The sequence below is a fragment of the Amblyomma mixtum genome, chromosome 3 (assembly GCF_055824585.1).
Source record: "Amblyomma mixtum isolate Tamu chromosome 3, ASM5582458v1, whole genome shotgun sequence".
In the NCBI taxonomy this organism is placed as follows: domain Eukaryota; kingdom Metazoa; phylum Arthropoda; class Arachnida; order Ixodida; family Ixodidae; genus Amblyomma; species Amblyomma mixtum.
Genome location: NC_143014.1, coordinates 390,896,859 through 390,914,999, shown reverse-complemented (window position 1 = coordinate 390,914,999; position 18,141 = coordinate 390,896,859). Strand labels below are relative to the sequence as shown.

General features: G+C 45.8%; 1 protein-coding gene across 4 annotated transcripts in view; it reads left to right on the top strand.

Annotated features, from left to right (window-relative positions):
• Positions 1-18,141, top strand: part of Swt1 (Swt1 RNA endoribonuclease) — a 101,011-nt gene that overhangs the window by 12,570 nt on the left and 70,300 nt on the right. For all 4 annotated transcript variants that reach the window (XR_016291787.1, XM_089584461.1, XM_089584459.1 and 1 more), the window contains exons 6-7: positions 6,092-6,174; positions 11,297-11,386. Coding sequence is in view for 3 of the 4 variants with exons in the window: in XM_089584461.1 (XP_089440587.1) it covers positions 6,092-6,174; positions 11,297-11,386 (173 nt within the window). In the remaining variant the exon portion in view is untranslated. The remainder of the gene's footprint in view (positions 1-6,091; positions 6,175-11,296; positions 11,387-18,141) is intronic.

Sequence of the window (18,141 nt, the reverse complement as noted above, 5' to 3'; positions counted from 1 at the left end):
TGTGAAACATTGTTCACAGTGATTCCGTCTTGTCCAGCTTAGCAGACTGTAGAGTGGGTGCTGCTCAGGAAGTGAAGCTCAGCTGTGCCAGGCATTTGATTGTTCCTAAGTGGTATGCAACTTTCACAACTTGTGAACACCTTCTGACAGGTACAGGCCCTTTGCTGCACTCAGCTAATGATCATCTTGTTATATACAGACGTCCTGGTAGCTCCTAAGTATTTTTGAGGTCTAGCACGAGATGAACGCCTTCTTATTAAAGCCGCCACAGTGGCTCACTGGTTGTGGCGCTTTCCTACTGGCCTGAAAGACGCGGGTTCGATCCTGGCCGTGGCGGTCGCATTTCGATGGAGGGGAAATGCTAGAGGCCCGTGTGCTGTGCGATGTCAGTTGAAGTTATCCGGAGCTCTCCGCTACAGCATCCTTCATAGCTTGAGTCGCTCTGGGATGTTAAATCCATGAAAACAAAACAACAAAAAATACCTTCTCAAGACTATACCCAGGCTCACTACATGCAGGTTTCTTGTGCATGTTTTGCCAGCTAAACAAAGAAATGTAACCCTCTCGACCTACTTTTTTCACACCACTGCTTGTGTTGAAGGAACGCTCGATTTGCCCCACATTTATACATTTATAAACGTTCCTGGATTGCGTGCCATAAAGCCCCGTCTCTGTCTTGAGCTGCAATTGTATTGTGGATATTTTATGCTTCTGTTACCCCAGAGGCCACCAAGACTACATTACAGTGCCACTCACATGAGTGTCATGACAGTCTTCTTTGTCACAAGGCTACATCATGACTAGCCAGTTGTTGTTAGATCATTTTTTTTTTTTTTTAAACTTATTGTCGCGTGGATGCAGTCATGTAGGGCGCTGTTCTTAAATTAGCTACGTCTGATGCTTTCTCGCAGCAGTTCAGGGTTATAATTTCCTTTTAACTAACATTGATTGATACAGACATGAACCTTTTCTGGACACTTTGTTGGGTGCATTTATCCTTGCCCTGCAAAGTCAAAAGGGCTGAACTTCAGCTTCTGCCTGTTGAAGTGTGCGAAGCATGAAATTTGAGAAAAATCTTAGAGGGATGTTACAAGATAGCGTACTAGAACTCGTGCATCATTACATAAAGGTGGATAATGCATTGGAGTACATGGTATTGTAAGAGAAGAAACACCTTTGAAATGAGAATGAGTTACCAATTATGCCAGTACTTTGAGGGCCAAACTATGACTACTTGTGGCTACGGTAGATTTCTTGACCAGTTTGTATGCTTCAGAAAGACTGAACAGAAAGGAAATGTTCAAATGTGTGTTTATGAATTTCTGTTCTTAGAAGTGTATAAAGTGGATAGTTAAAAAGTATGGATATGGCTCCACCCTTGGGTTTTTTTTATGTCCTTTCCTCAGTGGCATAAAATTAGTGGTCTGGACAGGCCACCATTGGAAACTGAACCTGGCGACATCTAACGCTAGAACCTTATCCAGTGAGGCTAGCCTAGCAGTGTTGTTCAAGGAATTAGCGGGTGTCAGGTGGGATGTCATAGGGCTCAGTAAGGTTAGGAGGACAGATGAGGCGTATACAGTGCTGAAGGGTGGGCACATACTGTGCTATCGCGGATTAGCGGACAGACGAGAACTAGATGTGGGATTCCTCATCAATCAGGATATAGCTGGCAACATAGAGGAGCTTTATAGTATTAACAAGAGGGTGGCAGCTACCATAATTAGGCTTAATTAGGTGGTGCAGGCCTACATGCCTACATCAAGCCATGATGACCATATCGTTGAAAGCTTCTATGAAGACTTGGAATTGGCAATGAACAAAGTAAAATCACAGTACACTGTACTGATGGGCGACTTCAATGCGAAGGTAGGCAAGAACCATGCTGGAGACCAGGTGGCAGGTGACTGTCATAGGTTCTAGGAATAGCAGGAGAGAGTTATTAGTAGAGTTTGCAGATAGAAATAATTTACGGATCATGAATACCTTCTTCCGCAAACGAGAAATCTGGAAGTGGACGTGGAAGAGCATTGGTGAGACTAAGAATGAAACAGACCTCATTTTATGCGACCTCACCCTGGTATCGTGCAGGATGTGGAGGTCCTCAGAAAGGTGCGTTGTAGTGACAACAGAATGGTAAGGTCTCCAATTAGTTTAGACCAGAGAAGGGAACGGAACAAATTAGTGAAGCGGAAGCCCATGAACGAGTTAGCGTTAAGAGGGAAAGTAGAGGAAATCAGGACCATGGTGCAGAACAGATATTCTGGTTTAACTGAGGAAGACGACCGTGATGTTGAAACAATGAATGATAATCTCACTGAATGATAATCTCACAGCTATCATTATGGAATGCGCCGTAGAAGTAGGCGGTAGGATGGTTCGACATGATATCGGTAAGCTACCTCAGGAGACAAAAAATCTGTTTAAGAAACTCCAAAGCATGAGGGTGTCTAACTCTACAGGCGGAATAGAACTAGCAGAGCTATCAAAGTTAATAAATAACTGCAAGGTAGCTTACATAAGGAAGTTTAATATGGAGAGAATCGGGCAAGCTCTCTGAAGAGTGCAGGCAGCCTAAAAGTGGTTAAGAGGAAACTAGGCATAGGTAAAAAGCAGATGTATGTGCAAAGAGACAAAGAGGGCAATGTCGTTAGCAATATGGATAAGATAGTTAAAGTAGCCGGAAAGCTCTCACAAATCTGTGCAGTAGTGAATGTAATCAGAACGTTAATGAGAGAGGTACTAGAGCGCAGCAATGGGACATCCCGCCAGTAACCAAAGAGGAAGTAAAGAAAGCCTTAGGAGCAATGCAAAGAGTGAAAGCAGCTGGTGAGGGTCAGGTAACAGCAGATTTGTTGAAGGATGGAGGAGAGATTGTGCTAGAAAAGCTAGCCACCCTGTATACGCAATGCCTTGTGACCTCGAGAGTACCAGAAGCTTGGAAGAACACTGACATTATCTTGATTCATAAGAAAGGAGACATCAAGGACTTGAAGAATTACAGACCAATCAGCTTACTTTCAGTTGCCTACATGGTATTTACTAGGGTAATCGCTAATGGAGTCAGGTCAACCTTAGACTTCAATCAACCAAATGGTCTGGCAGGCTTTTGTAAACGATACTCGACAATACACCATATTACCAATATACCATATTCACGCTATCAATCGGGTGATAGAGAAATGCGCAGAATATAATAGACTCCTATATATAACCTTCATTGATTAGGAGGAAGCATTTCACTCAGTGGAAACCTCAGCTGTCATGCAGGCATTGCGCAATCTGGGTGTAGAAGAGTGTTATGTGAAAATATTGGAAGATGGTTATAACGATTGCACAGCTACCATAGTCCTCCATAAAGTCGGCAATAAAATTCCGATAAGGAAGGGTGCCAGGCAGGGAGACACGATCTCACCAATGCTATTCACTGCCTGTTTGCAGGAGGTATTCCGAGGCCTGAATTGGGAACAGTTTGGGATCAGAGTTAATGGAGAATACCTAAGTAATCTGCAATTCACTGATGACATTGCCTTGCTAAGTCACTGAGGACATATGAACTGCAAAGCATGATCAACTGGTTAGACAGGCAGAGCAGAACGGTGGGTCTAAAAATTAACATGCAGAAAACCAAAGTAATGTTCAACAGCCTAGCAATGGAACAACAGTTCGCAATTGGTAGCGAGCTGCTGGAAGTAGTAAGGGAATATGTCTACTTAGGGTACGTAGTGACCACTGATCCGGATCATGCGAGGGAAATAACTAGAAGAATAAGAATGGGGTGGAGCACATATGGCTGGTTCTTTCAGGTAATGAATGGCAGTTTACTAATATCCCTCAAGAGAAAAGTATACAACAGTGGTATCTTACTGGTATTCACCAATGGGTCAGAAACGTGGAGGCTAACAAAGAGGGTTCAGCTTAAGGTAAGGACAATGCAGCGAGCTATGGAAAGAAAAATTATAGGTGTAAAGTTAAGAGATTGGAAACGGGTGGAGTGGGTGAGGGAACAAACGAAGGTTAATGACATCCTAGTCAAAATCAAGAGGAAAAAATGGGCTTGGGCAGGGCATGTAATGCAAGGGTAATATAACTGCTGGTCCTTAACTCTTTCGCTACCGCAGAAAAATGGACGATTTGGAGTGTACGGAAAGAAAAATTTTTTTCACAAGAACTAATACACCCAGCACATATTGCAATGCATGAAATTGTAGCTTATTAGTCGCACTTCTGAATGAAACAAACAGAAGAGTTGTGTGTGCGAAAGTAAATGAACATTTATTTGTGAAATTTGCTAAAAACAAAAAAAGTATATAGCAAAAACAAAAATTACCGGCTGCACTAAGCCAGAACTTGATTAGAGGAAAACGGGAATATACAAACTGTTGCACATGTTTATAGCTGTCATTATTCACAGTTTCAGCTATGAGAAAAATTTACTGCACTTTCCATGGCCTGTCAAGTCGGGGGTCATGACTGTGGTGCCTCTGTGAAGAGCAATCAGGGGTGAAGATGTGAAGCAGAGGTAGACTGACAGGTGCTTCACATAAGGTTTTATCTTTGTTCCTCCTTTGCTCTCTGATAGCCGAGCTTGCAGTTTCTTCTTTTTTTAATTTTTTTCGGTTGGTGTTGAATGGATTCTATGGGAGGATTGGGGGCGTGGACTTCATTTCCCTCATCATACCCGAAGATTTCTTGAATGAGCTGCTCCCTGAAAGCCAGTTGATAAAATTTGGCATTTTAGGCAAGCTCTAAAACATCAGAATCAATGAAATAAGTTTTAGCGATGCGGTTCGAAAGCCAGGACACTTTCCAAGTCTTTCCAATAGATGCTGCCGCCACTGAATCATCCGGGTTCGTTACGTGCAAAAAAACAAACAAAAAAAGCGAAAAACCAATTTGGAGAAATTATTTTTGATGGCACAGGGCCAGAATAGATTATTCTGGTATTTCAGTAGAAATAAAGTCGTGGCAGGTCAACAATTCCAATGTATATGATAATTCCAATGAACATAAGCATCTCCAACAGATTTACGTCTTCCCATGAGCCGTCACGCCGAACTTGCTGAAAATCTTCATCCATGCATACTTATTAGTGTTTCCGCACACGGTCTTCATCATTTCCGCCGTGAAGAGCATCAAAAGAAAGTCGAGAAGTCGAGCTAATCTCCGAGCGCCGCTCCGCAGCGATGTGCCGATATGGACACCTAGCTGTCGTCTTGGTTGAAAAATGCGACGTGACCTTGAGCATTTGGCAAACTGCCTGAAGCACAAAAATAAACCACTCTCATCAATTACAAACCGTATGAACCGCAGAAAACCCACAGCGAACGAAAACAGAACTTACATGCAAGTACGCGCTGGCGTTCCAGGCTCTCGAGGCGAAGTCTCGCTGTCGAAACCGAAATCCAACGTTTGTACATTGTTGCCCGACTAATAACCGCTGCTTTCGTCGCAAAAAACGAAACCGAAACCGGCCGACGTACTCGGTGTCAACTTACGTTTTCGAGGAGCGCGTGGCAACGCGGACACCATTTTCTCCGGCTGACGCCGCTGCGGCTGTTCAAAGTTTTATTTTTCACGGCCCCCCTCTTGTCAAAACACTGAAACCAAGGCTGCAATCGAAAGAGCAGTTGTTGAGCTCGCTAGCTAGATGGCGGAGCACGTACACGACTCTCCAAAATGAGCTTTTTTGCGCGGGCGATTTGAATAGATCATATGCGATCGATGGCCTATGGCGCGGTAGCGAAAGAGTTAAGGGTAATGGAGTGGATTCAAAGAGAAGGCAAGCGTAGGAGGGGGTGGCAGAAAGTTAGGTGCGCGGATGAAATTAAGGAGTTTGCGGGGATACGGGGGCCACAACTGGCAAAGGACAGGGTTAAATGGAGAGACATGGGAGAGGCCTTTGTTCTGCAGTGGCCGTAGTCAGGCTGATGATGATGATGCCACTTTGTCGTAGGGGCTCTGATTTATGTTTTTGTTCCAAGACCAAAAAAACCAAAACATTGTGTTCTATGACAGTTCTGATTGCTCTGACATTTATGATTCCCTCGCCACCTTTTGACCATGCCCACGCATTTGCCCGCTGATGCAGGTGCCGATGACATGACAGTGTACATCCCATGGATGGCCGTTCAGGAGCTGGACAACATTAAGACCAAGAAGAAGGAAACGACGGTAGGTTGTTGCCTGGCAGAGTCAACCAAAGTGCGGCGCTGACTTGAAAGGGCAGAGGCGAGGGCCGCTCTGTCACTGGTGTTGAGCAGGCCATGGTCCTAAATGTTTCCGGCAAGCAAAAGCAGTGTTTTGTTGTTGGGGAAGGCCTGGGTTTCAGAAGCATTTTTCAGCCACACGCCAGAATGTGACTGTCTTTCACCTTTGGCTGTGTGTGGTGCTTCAGTGTGGTCGCCTGTAATCCCGGGAACTGGAAAGGGTTGACCACTGCAAAGCATGCGTAACATGAAGTTGCCTCAGCAGGTTTTTTGTTCTTTTGTGTGAGCGGTTACAAACGAGATGATTAAAATAAAGTAAGAGAAGTTATCCACTCTGGAGTTTGTAATGGAGCATCACAGAGGCACTCTTTCAATGTTCCTGGCAGGACACTCGTGTCAGCTTCAAGATTTTGAAAGGAAAAGGCCAAAGCATTGGGTGGTGACCACGTATCCATGAATTGCTGTTTGTCAGCTGAGGCCACCACGGTCACTGGGGTGGTTTGTGCAGTGCATTAGGAATGATTTCAGCCAGAAGTGAGACTTGTTGTCATAGTACTTATAAGACGATGCTTATGCTTGATACTTCTGTTGACACTGGGGCGAGCTTCCAGTTATTAGGGTATTTACGCTGCATTCTAAGCCCTTGTTATACCAGTGGTACCAGTCTTCTGTTATTTCGGAGTCCCTTAGACACTCAAATCCGTCCAGATATGTTAACATTGCTTTAGCCATTGCCTTGCCACAAACGTGTAACGGTGGTCATGCCTTTCATTGCGCCCTACTGCTCTACTACATTCACTAAAACACACTCAGCCGCCACGGTGGCTCAGTGGTTATGGTGCTCGGCTGCTGACCCGAAAGACGCGGGTTCGATCCCGGCCGCGGCGGCAGAATTTCTTTGGAGGAGAAATTCTAGAGGCCCGTGTACTGTGCGATGTCAGTGCACGTCAAAGAACCCCAGGTGTGGTCGAAATTTCCGGAGCCCTCCACTACGGCGTCTCTCATAGCCTTAGTCGCTTTGGGACGTTAAACCCCATAAACCAAACCAAACCAAACCAAAGCACACTCAGCTGTGTTCATGCCATGCTCCTGCCATGATGTGTGGCCTCAGTGGAGTCAGTTGCATTGTCAGCTTGAATGCACCAGGGCAGGTACAACACTTATCACTCCTTATCAGTAAATTTGATTCCGTTGCTATCGTCCACCACACCAGCTGACTCAACTTGACGGGGAATGGGGCGTGAACCATTGAGGAAGGATGAAATAGGATAGAATGGGAATAGACTTGTATTAACCCAGCCTAGGGGTTTGCTAATGCAGCAGCTTGGGTTTGGCTGTTTTATAGGCAAACCAGGACAGAGGAGGGGACTCAACCAGGACCCCAGTTCTGAGTGAAAAATTTTATGGCAGTGCTGACAGAGTAAGTAGGCGACCAGCCCTCAGGGGTAAAGAAAAACAAACGAAATAGAACTGTACCATCATTGCCTGATGTGGTGCTTTATGGCTGAGGGCTCAGTTCTTTTCTTGTTAGTGAAACTGTGCGAGCAGTTGCACACATATGGGCATTAACCCAATGACGCCATCACGTCATACTCTTAACACGGAGCTTAAGTTTGCCCTCCAGTTTTTAATGTTTTTAATAAGGAACCCATATCGCAGAAAAGCCGGCGTCTGTCTTTGGTGTCCGGTGTCAGCGTTTGTCATCGCATCAGCGTTGGGGGATATTCAAAATTCCGAAAGTGCGCTTTCCCACATAACTATGTTGCCAAAGATAAGGTGGCCTTCGCTGCTGACCCGAAAGAAGCGGGTTCGATCCCGGTCGCAGCGGTTGAATTTCTTTGGAGGAGAAATTCTAGAGGCCCGTGTACTGTGCAATGTCAGTGCACGTTAAAGAACCCCAAGTGGTTGAAATTTCCGGAGCCCTTCACTACGGCGTCTCACAGCCTGAGTCGGTTTGGGACGTTGAACCCCAGTAAACCAAAGACAAGGTGGCCAACTTCTCTAAAAGAAAACCTGCGAGGCCTACAGGACAGGTGCTGAGGGTGCGAATAGAATATAAGAAACTTGTTTTGGAAAAACCAAACAAAAAAACTAGCCCTTCTGGCTTTGTTTCAGCTGGAAACGGATGGTCAGCCATCTTGTCTTGGGCAACGTTGTTACGCGGGAAAGCGCACTTGCGGAATTTTGAAAATTCCCTATTGACCGTGAGCAAAAAATCCACGAAAAATACCCAGAGAGTCAACTTAGGTGGGCCACCCAGGTCATGTGACCTTGAGGCATCATCACAACCTGCCCACCGGATTGTGAGTGAACTGCCTACCATTGCAGGCGATGGCAGTTAAATTAATGGTTGGTCGCGAAAGGTTGCTTGGAAAAAGCAACCTGGGTCGCACAATTCCCACTGGTGGCAGCGTCTGCCATCGCAGGGCAGTGGCGCATCCCTTAACCGCTGCACCATTGAGCAAGGAGTGGTATGACGACTGCCAGGGATCTATGAACGTTAAGTGTAGGAGGACCAGTTCTGCACATATGGGCACTAACCCATTAGCCATTGCATTACGCAGCGCGCGGTGACTGCGTTCACAAAGTGAGTTAGTAGGCTTACGCCTTCCCACATGTAGGCAGTGTTAAAAATCCTCTCTGCCGACTTTTTTGTTTGCTTATTTATTGCACTACTTTATGTGATGGATGTGTGCCACCTAACCTGGTCTACTTGTCTGTCGGTTCGCTCACCAATACCCCTCAGGAGGAAAAGGCGTGGCAGGTGTCTTGTTAGTACTCACCTATGGGGCAGAAATTTGGAGGCTAATGAAGAGGCTTGAAATTAAATTGAGAACAGCACAGCGAGCTATAGAGAGTAAAATGCCAGTTTTGGCATTTAAATGGTAGAAAGGTAGTAGTAGTACGTAAGAGTTCAGTGAAGAAAGTGGGGAGATTGAAGGGCCACTGCCGCTGAAGGCACCAAGCACAATCGCCTTTTCATTTGCATTCCTGAACCAACTAGTCTGCAGCAGTGCCCTTGATGAGAAGCATTAAACAGCCCAGATGCCAGGGAGTTGGAGAAAAAGATTCGCTTGCTTACTTGGCTAGTGTGAATTTTTCTGTCGAATCTATTCACAAATACTTTTTGTATTGGGAAAGTGCCTGTACCTATGTCATCAGTTCCTGTGGATTGTGTTTGATTTTGTTACAAATGTAATCAAATCTTGTTTCACACCCGCGTTGAGTCTTGTTCGGATCATTTCTTTATACCAGGTGTTTCAGGGAAGTCGATCACTGGTATTCAAAAATAGGGTTTTTGAGGTAAAGAGAAGTTTTTGTGGTATATTAATACTAGTGTTGGCAGTCTTCAAAAAACAGGTGAATTATGTTATCAAACAATCTTCCTAATAGCAGCTAACTAAATTCTAATAGTTAACTTTATAACTATTACCGGTAGGCACCTGATTGCAATCAGATTTGTAGCCGGCCATTAGTAATAGTCATATCAGTTTTTTATTAATTTCGAAAACGCGATTGCTCTTGCCAGCTCGACAAAATTTGGCCGCACTGTGCAAAAATACATGCACTTTCGAAAAGCATGCAGGCAAAGCAACCCTTCCAGTGCACATAAGTGTTGAAATAGACAGATTTTATCGAGCCGCAGTGTCAAGGGTAATCACGTTTTTGAACTTCTAAAAACTGGTATGGATGCTAGTAATGGCTGGCTACAAATCGCTAATTGCAATCAGGTTCCCATTGGTAATAGTTTAAAAGTTAACTATTAGAGTTTAGTTAATCACTTTACTAGTTAACATGATTCACCCGTTTTTTGATGTCTGCCAAAACTGGTATTACTATGCCACAATAGTCTTCTTTTTACTTCAAAAGTCCTAATTTAAAAAAAATAGTGATCACCTTCCCTGAAGCACCTGGTATAATGCGTGTGCCTGGTATGTATAGTCGGGGACAAAAGTCTCCGGACCACGTGTTCCTCAAACGAAGCTTATAGCTCTACTATTAGGCAGCGGCTGGAGACCGCACTTGTGGAGATGAAAGAACAAAAATCTACCGTTTACCTCCACAAGTGTGGTCTCCAGCCGCCGACTAATAGCAGAGCTATCGGCTTTGTTAGAGGAACACGTGGTCTGGAGACTTTTGTCCCTGACTGTACCCGCTGACCTGCCTACCTACCCACAAGCACTGTATGTGTAGGTGTGGTAGAAAATGTATACATGTAAATAGAAAGTGCAGTAAAGATTATTATTATTACCATTTGGGGTGACCCATGAATTAGGAACGCATTCCACACTGCAGTCATGTTTCGTTTGGAATGGGCTCGATGCTGGTGGTAGGATGTGCAGTGAAGGCCAGACTGGACTGTGCGCTTTGAAGGCATTCAGTGTGCCCAAGTTCCCATCATCACGCAATGAGACCACCAGGCCAACTGCGCACGATGCAGACCAGGCTTTGAAAGGAGCAGCTTAGGCTGGCACATCTGTATGCCAGGCAAGGGTCGCCAGTCCCCACTGGTCTCTTGGTTATGGTGCTTGCCTCAAACTTTTGGATGCACCGATCTCGTGGACAGGCAGCTTGGAAGTTTGTTGTTAGAGGCCATGGCAGTGCGTTATTTCTTACCCCGTCAAGAGAAGCCCACTGCCATTAGTGGTGCTGTAGTCATCATCATCGTCATCAGCCTGACTACGCCCACTGCAGGGCAAAGGCCTCTCCCATGTCTCTCCAATTAACCCTGTCCTTTGGTTGCCAGCGGAGGGACCTGAGCAGTTGGTTTTGTGGGGTGGTGCACAGAACAGCACTTGTATTATAGGCGCATAGTCAGACATGACAGCGCCACTTGTGACACCAGTAGGGAGCCATGACTCTCGATGTCATTGTGTGATCCCTGTCGGTTGTCGCTTTAGGGAAATGTAGGAAGGTGAATGGCTGTGTACTATGGTTGCGGAAAGTGTACACAGTCAGGTGTACTATGTCTAGCTAGCTTGAAAACTTGCATGCCATGCACTGCTTCCAGTTCTAACTGGGCACATGCTGTGCGTTACGTGTTAGTACTGCGGTAATTTGCTGACCTGCTTTCCTGTCTACTGCAGCTCGCCGCCAAAGCTGTGGCCGCAATCGCGTACATCTACAAGGCCCTTGCATCCAAGAACCCCAGGCTGCGTGGGCAGACCATTGCGGAGGTCAGTGCAGCTGTGGCTGTTTGCGCGCGGGCTACTGTGCCACACCTTCCCTGGAGTTGGAACGCGCAGACTGAAGAAATGCAGTGGACCTCGTTCTCACATATGAGGTGCATTCAGTGAGCATTGGCGGGGTGTTTATACAGTAAAAGCTCTCTAAATCCTACTTCAAGGAACTGGAAAAAATGTTCAAATCATCCGAAAGTTTGAATTATTGAATGACCCCAAAAAAGCTAACAAGATCCGCTTGCATCATGGTAAATTTATTTGGTGTAAGACCGAGCAGTGGTTGCCTGATTTTTGAGATGAGAACAGCGTGATGACTATTTTTAGCGATGGAGCTCCACCGCTACTGTGTCACACACCTCACGAACAGCAGCGTTGTGTCTCAGGAGGCTTCACCACATAGACTGCGAATAACATGCGACGAGCAAACAGTTTTGCCGCACTGGAAGAACGGAAGAACCATGCTGACAGAAATGCACAGTGGCAGCGAAACGGCAAGAAAAGACTAGCGAGATATGCCAGTCAGCGCCCGAAATGGTACGTTACTGGGCTCCATTGGCTGGCTGATGCAGACTGGCATGAAGCTCAGAAAATCGAAACCGTAACTAAGTGGTCGGAGTGTTCTCAGAGACAGGGCCGTTCGTCATGCCTGCCATCGAGAGCACGTCAGAGGTGTGCGAGCGACTGTGCAGTATGGAATTTAGGTTTGAGTTGGGCTATTTGGATGATGCTTGCTGTGCCGATCATATCTGGACGCTGCCTCTCTTCGGGAACCTGATCGAATTAATCGGTGTGAGACCGGTTGCGTCCAGATTAGTAGGCATGCGATGTCATAGGCTCACATGGGCAATGGCTTGGACTGCGCCCACAGTTCGAATTAAACGGATTTTCTAATTAGGTTCAAATTTACGAGCTTTTACTGTACAAAAGGGCATTGGCACCTGTGCTATGTCCACTCTGCACAGGGGCACATTTAAATATTTCAAAGAAGGATGTTCAAGAAATGTGTCGTGCAAACAGGGCTGCCCCCAACCACTCCCTCTGAGAGTAGTTGCCCATGGATCCGTCCCTGCTTCTGCTAGTTCTCAAGGCCGCTCCTTCCCAGCCACAACTTTTCTCTGCCTTTAAACCTACCTGCCTCCTTCCTTTCCCACAGCGCTCATACTTTTTGACTAGGTGTGTGCGAATATTGAAAGTTTCGAATGCGAATCAATTGCGAAGCAAAATTGCCCCCGAGTGTCGAATATCTGTTCAGAGTGGAAAAACATTCCAGAAAAGGCTGCTGTTCTTGTTATTTTTGTTTTCCCATAAATAGAGCATGGTCTTTGCAACTGATTTTAAGCAAAACTAGACATGACTTGGCACACAAATGTATACCGCCTAATTAGACGGCATAACAGTATGCCCCTAAAAAAGAAAATGCCAAATATACAAAAATGTGGTGAAACCTTCTAAGGAAGCTACATCTCACAAATGGCGAATGGTCAGTGAGGAACTTGCAGTTGCGATGAGCTGGGAGAAACAACGCGGGCGTAAGCGAGGGTAGCACGCATTGGCATCAGAGCAGAGATACTTTCTTTTAAAAAGGAATGACCAGCAACACGCCGTTTGGCATCTGAAAGAGGTGTGCAGCTGGGCTGCAGTCGCCTTCGCTGTGGGCTGCAGTGAAATTCAGAAACCAAAACTACGCAGCTGTGCTATTTTTTAATCCAGCAACAGGGGCCCTCCTATCATCACCATGCCTGCCGTTACACAGACCTAAGTAGTGCGCGGGCTAGAATGCTGCATGCAATAGGCAACGTTTTTACACAGTTGCTTCCAGGAGAGTTGCAAAGGCGAACTGCCGCCCGAACCCACTGGCGCTTATCTTGGAACCAAGCTCTACGCGAAGCCCTGTCTTGGGCAGCACGAAAGGCGTGAAGCCAGTGGCTTTTTACAAAGCACGGATGAGAGCGCTGTAATCGCGGCGCATTCGGGCTCACGGAGCGCGCTTTCACGTGGTAATTTTTAAACTCCGCGGGCTTTCGTTTTTCCCGAATAAAATCGGCCATGCTAAGTCGATCTCGTTGGAAGTGCCTGGGTTGTACAATATTTGTGGAGCTCCATAACTTTCCTATTGACGCCTGAACGTTTGAAGCTATATATAAAAAGTTAATTTATTTATCTCGACTAATTATTCGAATAGGAGTAGCAAAAAAAATGGTACTGTAACTTTAGATAAACCCTAACAACATCCACGTGATTTCAGTTCTGAAGAATGCATAGGTTTTTTTATAAATCTTGGTCCAAGTTAGCTGGGACACCCTGTGTGTGTGTGTGTGTGTGTGTGCGTGCGCGCGTGCGCGTGCGTGCGTGCGAAATGCTAGAACGCTAGCATTTCATTTTTAGGGTCACTTCTGTTGTGACGAACTTCTGATAAGATAAACAGATTTTATGGTCCCTTCAAGTTGTCTTAAAGAGAGCCAACTACAGTTGAGCCCAGTTATTACACGCAGGTGTAATGAATGCTCGCTTATTACGAATGAGTATGGTGCTACCGTCAAAATAAGCATTAAGGCAATGGCGATTCGTCTCAGATACAACAAACAACTTTGGCCGCACCACTCGGTTATAGCAAACGAGGAAGCACTGTAAACTCCCCTCGAAGTTCAAGAGGTTGCGCGTTCAGCAAGCGCGGAGGTCAAAGAGCTTCTCTCTGCCCTCGCGACACCACCCCGGATAGAATATGTTGGCCCAAGAATTCAATATAAAGGTGGCATTGAAAGAGTAAATAACCGCCAACCAACCGCGCCTCAGGGGCCTACGAGGGCAATCATTGCCTGCGTGTTTGCTGGCTGGGGAAATCATCCGAAGTGGAAGCACGGTGGGCGTGAGATGAAGGCATGATCGAAAGCGAAGCTACTGCCCTTGGTCGTGGATCAACAGCAGCAATTTGAGAAGTTTGAATGCTTTGCTGGCCATGCTGGTCACGTGGTATGCATCGCCTGTCCAGACGGCTCAGTGTTCTGCGCTGCTACCACGTGCAGGCAGTGTCGTACAGCGGACAGTGCAGCTGATAAATTCTGTGCCACGCGCGCTGCACTACTTTCATTACTGCATGGGCCTGGGAACGATGGATGAAGCTCTTGAAAACACATTATCTGACGCATGTAGATATGTAGCAATGTGTCATTCATACATAGCTGCCCATCTGTTTCCTGAGATAATGCGTTCCAACGAACCATAGTGTCACAGAGCCACGTGCTCTTGCGAAGCCATTGAACACCAAGAATGAGTACTCTACCGCTAGGAATCTTATTAATGTGGCTGACTTGCCACCGGCTGCTGTGGACACTTCAACCATGATTAGTTATATCCTGTCCCTAAAGTTGATTGTTGGCTGCAAGGGTTTCAGCCGCGGAGAACATGACCGCCGTGAGAGCCTGGAAAGAGCCATGATGTGGTCTGCTGTGAACGAGTAGATGCGCATAATGCAGCTTTTTAAGATATAAATGCCACTTTTGATGGGCAATATTTTTGGCTGTTATACAGAGTCCACTTACTATGAACATCAGATATAACGAACGGAATCCACATGACTGTCAGGTTCATTATAAGTGGGCTCGACTGTGTTCGCTTTGCAACCCCAAGAATGTAAAATCCCCTAAACCCTACTTTTTTCATGCCGCTAGACAAGCCCTCGAGTTCCTGTGCCGTAGGTGAGCACCACCATTATTGCTGGTATTCCTCCAACTGATCCAGTGATCATATGGGATTAGCTTTCAGTTTCAGGATCACGTGGGATCAGGGATCACTTCAGTGATGATATGGAGGACAGCTAAGAGCTGTGCTTGGAGGGTCAAGTGGTCGCAGCCAACCTTCTCAGTGCATAGTCAGGTTCACAGCTCCGTGTAGCTCCCTGCGATTACCAGTGGTTACCTGTGGAACCAGCAGGGCTGCATTTGGACCTTGCCTCATACCTTGTGTATGAACTAGCAGCTGAACTAGCAGCAGTGCCTGTTGCTTGCAATTGGCACTTGTGTGCACTGGTGATATGACCTATGGCCTCACGAGTTTGTGATCAACGGAGAAGCAGTGTCGCTGCAATGCGAGAAGCTGAAACTCAGGCCCAGCGCCATCCCGCGGATATTCGAAGGCCTACCAGCGTACTTGAGCGGGAATTTGTGACGGTGTTGCATTTCAGACAGCTGTACTCTTCAATGTGCTTATGGCTTTCGGTGCGAAAGCACGTGCTACCTCACGGGGTCAGACCCAACCAAGAATCCTGTGGCGCCTCTGACCTTGAGGGTGCAGAAATAAAGTAAATATTGCCGCGAATGGGTTTCGAACCCTCGGCGGTGCGACCAGATCAGCTTCGCTGGCCACTGTATGAGAGCACTAGGCTATCGCAGCAGCCGATCACGACTAATGTGAAACTGCAATAATACACTCGCGCTGCACGCGTTGCACACCATCGTCTTCATCAACTTCCACCTGTGGAGCGAACACATTAGATCAGCTTAACCTCGATCAGAGCTTAACTTGAGTCTAACATTGTCGCCAGACGTGCCGATGGCCCAGCAAAGCAAAACTATGAGCCAAACAGGCTAAACACATGCGGTCGCATATCTGCTCGGTTTAACTATGTTATTTTATTTTTTATTTTTTTGTACATGTTGCTCTGTGATTCCTATCATTGCTCATTTTTGGTTTATTGCGTGGCCGCTCACAGCTTCTCTTATTCTGGTAGCCCAAAGCCAGCGCATGAGCAATGAACAAAAAAAAAATCAATTTGCTTGCACTCGCCAGCGCCTACGTAGTCACAGTGCGACAGAGTGTAAATATACGGCTTATGTAGCAAGAGTCTTCAGCAGGTGCCTTTGCCACCTTCGAAAGTGTCAGCAAAAAAGAAAAAAAAACGTTTGAGATAGCATTATCAAACTGCCGCCACAATCGTCATGTGATCGCTTTTGTAGCGTGCACTCCAGTTCTTAACACTTTCGCTACCGCAGAAAAATGGACGATTTGGAGTGTACGGAAAGAAAAATTTTTTTCACAAGAACTAATACACCCAGCACATATTGCAATGCATGAAATTGTAGCTTATTAGTTACACTTCTGAATGAAACAAACAGAAGAGCTGTGTGTGCGAAAGTAAATGAACATTTATTTGTGAAATTTGCTAAAAACACAAAAAAGTATATAGGAAAAACAAAAATTACCGGCTGCACTAAGCCAGAACTTGATTAGAGGAAAACTGGAATATACAAACTTTTGCACATGTTTATAGCTGTCATTATTCACAGTTTCAGCTATGAGAAAAATTTACTGCACTTTCCATGGCCGGTCAAGTCAGGGGTCATGACTGTGGTGCCTCTGTGAAGAGCAATCAGGGCTGAAGATGTCAAGCAGAGGTAGACTGACAGGTGCTTTACATAAGGTTTTATCTTTGTTCCTCCCTTGTTCTCTGATAGCGGAGCTTGCAGTTTTTTCTTTTTTTAATTTTTTTTCGGTTGGTGTTGAATGGATTCTATGGGAGGATTGGGGGCGTGGACATCATTTCCCTCATCATACCCGAAGATTTCTTGAATGAGCTGCTCCCTGAAAGGCAGCTGATAAAATTTGGCATTTTAGGCAAGCTCTAAAACATCAGAATCAATGAAATAAGTTTTAGCGATGTGGTTCCAAAGCCAGGACACTTTCCAAGTCTTGCCAATAGATGCTGCCGCCACTGAATCATCCGGGTCCGTTATGTGCAAAAAAAAAAAGAAACAAAAAAAGCGAAAAACCAATTTTGAGGAACGATTTTTTGATGGAAGAGGGCCAGAATAGATTATTCTGGTATTTCAGTAGAAATAAAGTCGCGGTAGGTCAACAATTCCAATGTATATGATGATTCCAATGAACATCAGCATCTCCAACAGATTTACGTCTTCCCATGAGCCTTCACGCCGAACTTGCTGAAAATCTTCATCCATGCATACTTATTAGTGTTTCCGCACACGGTCTTCATCATTTCCGCTGTGAAGAGCATCAAAAAAAAGTCGAGAAGTCGAGCTAATCTCCGAGCGCCGCTCCGCAGCGATGTGCCGATATGGACACCTAGCTGTCGTCTTGGTTGAAAAATGCGACGCGACCTTGAGCATTTGGCAAACTGCCTTCGCCATACGTTGTCAAGACCCTGAAGCACAAAAATAAACCACTCTCATCAATTACAAACCGTATGAACCGCAGAAAACCGACAGCGAACGAAAACAGAACTTACATGCAAGTACGCGCTGACGTTCCAGGCTCCCGAGGCGAAGTCTCGCTGTCGAAACCGAAATCCAACGTTTGTACATTGTTGCCTGACTAATAACCGCTGCTTTCGTCGCAAAAAAACGAAACCGAAACAGGCCGACGTACTTGGTGTCAGCTTTTGTTTTCGAGGAGCGCGCGGCGACGCGGACGCCATTTTCTCCGGCTGACGACGCCGCGGCCGTTCAAAGTTTTATTTTTCACGGCGCCCCTCATGTCAAAACACTGAAACCAAGGCTGCAATCGAAAGAGCAGTTGTTGAGCTCGCTAGCTAGATGGCGGAGCTCGTACACGACTCTCCAAAATGAGCTTTTTTGCGCGGGCGATTTGAATCGATCATATGCGATCGATGGCCTATGGCGCGGTAGCGAAAGAGTTAAAATGCCTTTATGTCTTGTTTTCGTCATTAGTGAGATTGCAGTATTTCTCACAAGGTAAACACCAGCCGTAAGCAGTGTTATGCACTTAGATGCAAA